The 6,000-nt window shown below is 51.4% G+C and overlaps 1 protein-coding gene across 2 annotated transcripts in view; it reads right to left on the bottom strand.

The window, feature by feature from the left end:
• Positions 1 to 4,717, bottom strand: part of FBXO32 (F-box protein 32) — a 43,818-nt gene extending 39,101 nt beyond the window's left edge. For both annotated transcript variants that reach the window (XM_055287183.2, XM_055287182.2), the window contains exon 1: positions 3,793 to 4,717. In XM_055287183.2, coding sequence (XP_055143158.1) covers positions 3,793 to 3,908 — 116 coding nt within the window. In that variant the 5' untranslated portion in view covers positions 3,909 to 4,717. The remainder of the gene's footprint in view (positions 1 to 3,792) is intronic.
• Between the last annotated feature and the right edge of the window lie 1,283 nt (positions 4,718 to 6,000).

Genomic DNA, 6,000 nt, shown 5'->3' on the forward strand with positions numbered 1-6,000 from the left:
ATATATTCAGTTAGAGGCTATTTTGAGAGTTCAATTTTGTCCTTTTCAAGAAAATGCAAAGCCAATGGAAAATTACAACTGAAATTTTTAACAAGAAAAACCACCACCATTTAGGAATTGGAGCACTGGATTTTTTTTTTTTTTTTTAATAAGCAAAACCATCTCAACGAGGCTGCCTTCTTCACTAAATTCAATAATAGCGAGCAAGTTGCTATTTTGTAGTCACTATTTACTAATCTTGATTTTTATAGGCACAGGCCTAGAATAAGAAAAAGACACTCCACAGCCCCACATTACCACATACCAAGATACTTTAAGGCAACTTTTTAAAAATGTAGAAAAAATTCAAAATAAGACCATAAATAAGTCTGTTTTGGCAGCAGATAAAGAAGAGAATGAAAAAAAATAAAGCCCTATTTCTCATTTCATTTGCAATAAAAACCATTTAAGAAAGCTGTGACATGCCCCCAGAGGCTTAATTGTAGTTATATAGCCTTGATTAAAGCCAGTGAGATTTCTACGCCAATTTACTAACGCATCTCTAGATCGCCACACTCACAGGGCTACTACCCGGAATGCTCTGGTGAAACAAACAGCCCAGTGTATAACGCTCATAGAACAGTGTCTTGCACACAGTAAGCACTCATAAAATCTTAACTATTATTTTTATCCAGGCACCAAGGTAAACTTCCTGCTTCCGCGTCCAGCCTTAGCTATACAGTAAAGCAACATTTGAGTCAGTCTTCAATGACAGAAGTGTAGGCTTAGAAAAGAGTGGCAGAGGCTCAGATAGCTTAGGTTACTCATCCTGGGGGTGGGCGTTGAGGGGGTGGTTGCTGAGGAGGCTTGTGCGGGTGCCTGAACCACCACTTCCTTGAAGCATTCTTGGATCATCCCAATTCATGCCAAGCTCTTTCCTTGCATTTTAAATCTGCCCCAGCATATTTAACACTTGCCATTCCCCTTCTATTTTATATAATTTCAACATTTTCGAGAAGGGGTCCTGCTTTAAGCTTATCTTAAATCCTCCCATGATCTCACTCCTGGACACATGGCTGGGACTGGATTTGTAACATTCTACACTGGAGAAGGTTGGAGTCCTAGACCACAGAGAAGATGGCCAGCTGAGTCCAGAATAGGTGTGCTGTGTGGACAAGACTTGGTCAACACGAAAAAATAACCCCAGGCTGAAAACCACCAAATGCATCCTTCATCCCGGGCTCTTGTTTGGGCTGCTTGCAGAATGGTCCGTGGAATTAGAGAAGTCAGTCTACCATGTCTCTGTAGTTCTTTGTTTCACGGTCCCTCCCCGCTTAAGGGCCTGCCTTTTGTTTTCTCATAACAGGAGAGGCATTCAGCTTCACCTGTGTAGGCAGGCACGCAGCCCAAACCTGACATCATGGGGAAACATCACCAAGACCAAAACCAGTTAGGATATTTGAGATGACAAACCCAGACCACAGAAGGCCAACTGCTTTTAAGAAGTTGGCAGGCTTCTCATGCTAAGCAGGGAAGGGATTGTTTACAGTTGCTGGAAAAAAAAAATACCTTGCAAACAAACAGCCAGCTGCTTTGCTAGGAGGCTACCAAATGATTCCTAAATGCTGACTCAAAGGACCACAGGTGGTCAGTATATCAGTGACTATTTGCGGTAATGATGATGGATGTGACAGCTCCAGCTCAGGTGTGAAATGGGAAGAAAAAGAGGCTCATGAACGGGACACGGGAGGGGGGCTGTGCAGGAAGCCACCTGATTCCAGCCCAGTCTAAACTTTTGTGGTAAGTTAAGACCATCTTCAGGTCTTCCATACTGTGAAGGCAGAGATACCACTATCTCTAAAGGAGAGTGACACCAGTTTCTCTCCTGATGCCGGTATAGGGTATTTTAAAACAAATTTTAAATTTGTATTTATTTTTAGAGACAGGGTCTTGCTCTGTGGCCCAGGCTAGAGCGCAGTGGCACAGTCATGACTCGCTGTAGCCTTGAACTTCTGGGCACAAGTGATCCTCCCACCTCAGCCTCCCGAGTAGGGTGAGTATTAATATGACCCTACATTTTAAATTTTCTCCTGCTGAACTCAATCATCTGTTCTCCACTGAGGAGCATCCTGCAATTATATTTGGGTGAGCGGCTCTAACATGACTCTTCAGACCCTTTCTGCACTTTTCTAGAAAGAACCTGAACTTGTATGCAGAAATAAAGTACCAACATATTAGATCATTGTCCTTAGGAACAAGGAGGAAGGAAGGTAGTTTCCCATTTTGTTGAGGGAGAATAATTTAGGCATAATTGGTAACTCCAGTAGATAAAAGACATAGTCTGTCAATAGCAGTCGGTCTTACTTTCCTGTAAATAAATTACCTGATTTTATGTAAATAAGATTTCCTTATGGTGGTCCCTAAACTCCCCTGGGACTGCCTCCAAGTAACTCCAACATAAATGGTTATATGCTGGCGGTTAATATGCTCAAGTCTCTCCAGACAGACCCCCAGAATTAAATAATGTCTTTCTTTACATTATGAGACAATGGGAATTTGATGCATTACAAATCGCAAACAAATGGGAGGCACGGGAGGTCAAGCTGCCAAAATAACCACATTTTCTTGATAGTTTTCTCAAAATTTATTGCCAATACTTCATCCAAGCAACGACTGGTAAATCTCAGTAAGCGGGAACCTGGCCCAGAAACAGAATTCTCCATTGAAGTCAATTTAAGGGTGCAGGGGCCCATGGTTTTAACCAAAGGTGGCAGGAAAAGGCTCCCAAGGGTGACTCTGGCTGCACCAGTCCATTCTGGAATCACTTTCATCGCCCCCGCCTCCCCCAACCGGGTTAAATGCTAAGAGTCTCTGAAAGTCAGTTGTCGAGGTCAGGGGCTGAGAAATTCCAGGCTACCCGACTTACTAGCCGGCGCTGGCGTCGTTAGCCAAGCTGAGCGGGGAGCGCAGCGGACCTCGGGTTTCCCACCAGACCACAGAGCTCAGGTGAGACCTCGAATCCAGAGGCTAACCGGGGCCAGGCAGGCTTTTCGCAGCTGACAGGCACCCCTGGAAACGGAGTGCACTCTATACAAAGCAGACCCACCGGGAGGGCCACCGAGTAAACAGGTGCAAGGGCCCTGTCCTCCCAGAAGCAGAGCTCTTGTGGGTTTCATCCCCTGCCCCCTTCCCTCCTTTGCACCTCTGCGGCCCCAAGCCTCCACCGCTCGCAAGTCCGCCCAGTAAGCGGCTGCCCCAGGGACCATCTGGCCGTCCCTTCCTGGTTACTCATCCTCCCGGCCACTTCGTGGTTGCCCGTGCCTGGGCAGGGCCTGGAAGCGCTCCAGGCGGGACCTGCGTCGGATCCCGTCACCCGTCGCGTCCACAGCGCTTGGGCGCGGGGAGCTGGGCCACCCCGCGGTGAAGGGGCTCAGCCCATCCGCCCGCGCCCCCACACGGGCAAAGTGCGCGACTCCGGTATCCTTAAAGCAGGGACCACTAAAGCTGTGTGATTAAGTTTGAGCGAGCGTTTGGGGACGCGATCCGCGAATGTCATCAGACTCTCAGAGGGACCAGGTGTTCTGTAAGGAGTCGTGTCCACTTGGAGACACTGACCTTGAACAATAAGAGAAAACGAATTCCCCGTCTCCAGTGGTCTGGAGAAATCCGGCACCGCAGTCCCATCCTCCGGGTCAGGGTCTCCCTCCTCAGCCCGCTCCAGCCCTGCCTGCCCCTCATTCGCCGACCCTGCGCCCCCCAGACCAGCCCGGGTCAGTTTCGCGGGGGCTGGAAGTTGGTAGCGGGTACCCTCACCTGCTGAGATCGCTCACGAAACTGCCGCTCTTCTCATCCAGGAAGCGCTTCCAGCCGTCGGCCGTCTTCACCCAGCTCTGCCCGGGGGACCGCCAGTCCTGCCCGAGGAATGGCATGGCACCGCGAGCGGACTGGACGGATGGGGAGACAGGGCCGGCCTGGTGGCCTCGGGGACGCGCCACCCGGGGCGGATGCTCGGGGTGCAGGGGCCCGCAGCGGGGCAGCGGGAACGGCGCGGGGCACCCTGCGGGGCGGCGGGCGCGGAGAGGGTCTCAAGCGCTGCAGGCTCCGGGAGTGCTGCGTTGCGGTCGCTGCGGCAGTATTTATCCCCGCCGCCTGCCTCGGCTCTTTGTTGCCGGAAGAGCCGCCTGCTCTTAGCCCGGCCCTCCGGCCCGGAGGCCACGTGGCTTTGTTTATGGGCTCGGCTTGTTTTCTGAGGCGCCTGCGGCTCACGCTCCCTTCCCGGTTGCACAACCGCGCCGGTGGAAACTTGAAGCGGTGCTGCCAGGCCGGGTCCCCCGCCGCCCCTGGCACCTCCGCGCGCCCTCCCCGCCCCCAGGACACCGTCGTCCCAAAGCGAGGCCTGGCGCTCGGAAAGCCGCGCCCCGGTCTCCTGCAGCTCCCGGGCTGACGAGGCGCAGGGAGGGGGCCGGAGCGGCGTCTGGGTCCCTGCGGGGTGGGCGTGGGGAGCAGGGCCAGCCCCCGTCCTGCCCCCGAGCTGTCAGATCCGCAGCCAGGTCAGCCTCCCAGGCCGTCGGCAGAGCTGGGGCCGGCACCGCGCGGCCCGGCTGAGAGTAGGGGGCGCAGCCTCCTGACCTTGCTCACTGCCCTAACCCCGCCCTAGCGCGCGGGGGTTGGAGCGGGGAGGAGGGACAACCTCCCAGCCCTCCGGGCCCCTTAGCTGTCACTAACCAGTCCTCCGTCAGGCCTGCCGCTGGGGTAGCAAAGGAGGGGAAGGAGAGGAAGCCCCGGGAGGTATCTGGTTCCTGCAGGGTGGGAGTGGAGAAAAAGAACAGCGCCCGTATCCTACCCGAACACTCTAAGAGAGGGGTTAAATGACGTACCCCGGGCCAATGCTACAGTACAATCTGAAACTACCGTGTTTGCTTTTACTTTTTGTTGTTGTTATAACAATCTACCCCTGTCTGCAGTGGGAACGCCATGAGAGCTGGTCTGTCTTGTTCCGGAGACATTTTAGTCCCTGCACCCTGCCAGGCCCAGTGCAGGCCTATTTGTGTGAAAAAGTGAATGGATACGGGAGGCTGCTGGCATGAGGGTGGCTTCTTGCCCTTCATCACCTCTGGTTATGATGCTTTACAGCCTGGTCTATTTGGCAATTAGTTTGCACAGGACAGCAGCAGCAGAGTAAAAATCCCATGCTCAAGCATTAGCTTCGAGCTTGATTCTTCCATGCTCCTTTCTCTGCAGCCATCAATATCATCTCGTCCATTGACTCGGTGTAATCTTTAAGGCTCAGGCAAAGAAATTGTGAGTGCCCTATGAGGCTACATGTTGGACTGGGAAGATGTTTTTAATAAAGTTTGTTTTCAGGTAGCCAGAGCTTTCTGATTTAGATTTCCCACCGTAAATAATTTATTAGTGTAATAATAGTAAAAAAAGCTTGTAAAAACATTGAAGAAGCCCCAAGCAAATGTTAAACACTGTGATGGTGCTAACAAATGAGGCAGTGTTGGGTCTGGTCTCTGTTGGAGGGAATTGGTATCTGTATAATTAAGGGATGTGATGATGATGATGATTATTTTTGAGACAGGGTCTCATTGTGTCACCCAGGCTAGAGTGAGTGATCATTGGCTCACTGTAGCCTCAGCCTCCCCAGCTCAAGCAATCCTCCCACCTCAGCCCGGGTCTCCAGTAGCTGGGACTACAGGCACTCACCACTGCACCATGCCGATTTTTTATATTTTTTGTAGAGATAGGGTTTTGCCATGTTGCCCAGGCTAGTCTTAAACTCCTGGGCTCAAGTGATCCTCCTTTCTTGGCCTCCCAAAGTGTTGGGATTACAGGCATGAGCCACCATGCCCGGCTGGGATGTGATTATTAAAAATGTGTGTGAGTTATATATTAGTAAGCTAGCTACATACCTGTAGAAACCACAGAGGGCCAGAAGGTAGAAGATTTTAATTCTAATTCTGCTGGAGCAGCATACTACCTGTCCTCCCTTGGATGAATGACTTAAACTCTTAGGGC

This window comes from Symphalangus syndactylus, chromosome 7, assembly GCF_028878055.3.
Source record: "Symphalangus syndactylus isolate Jambi chromosome 7, NHGRI_mSymSyn1-v2.1_pri, whole genome shotgun sequence".
Classification (NCBI taxonomy): Eukaryota; Metazoa; Chordata; class Mammalia; order Primates; family Hylobatidae; genus Symphalangus; species Symphalangus syndactylus.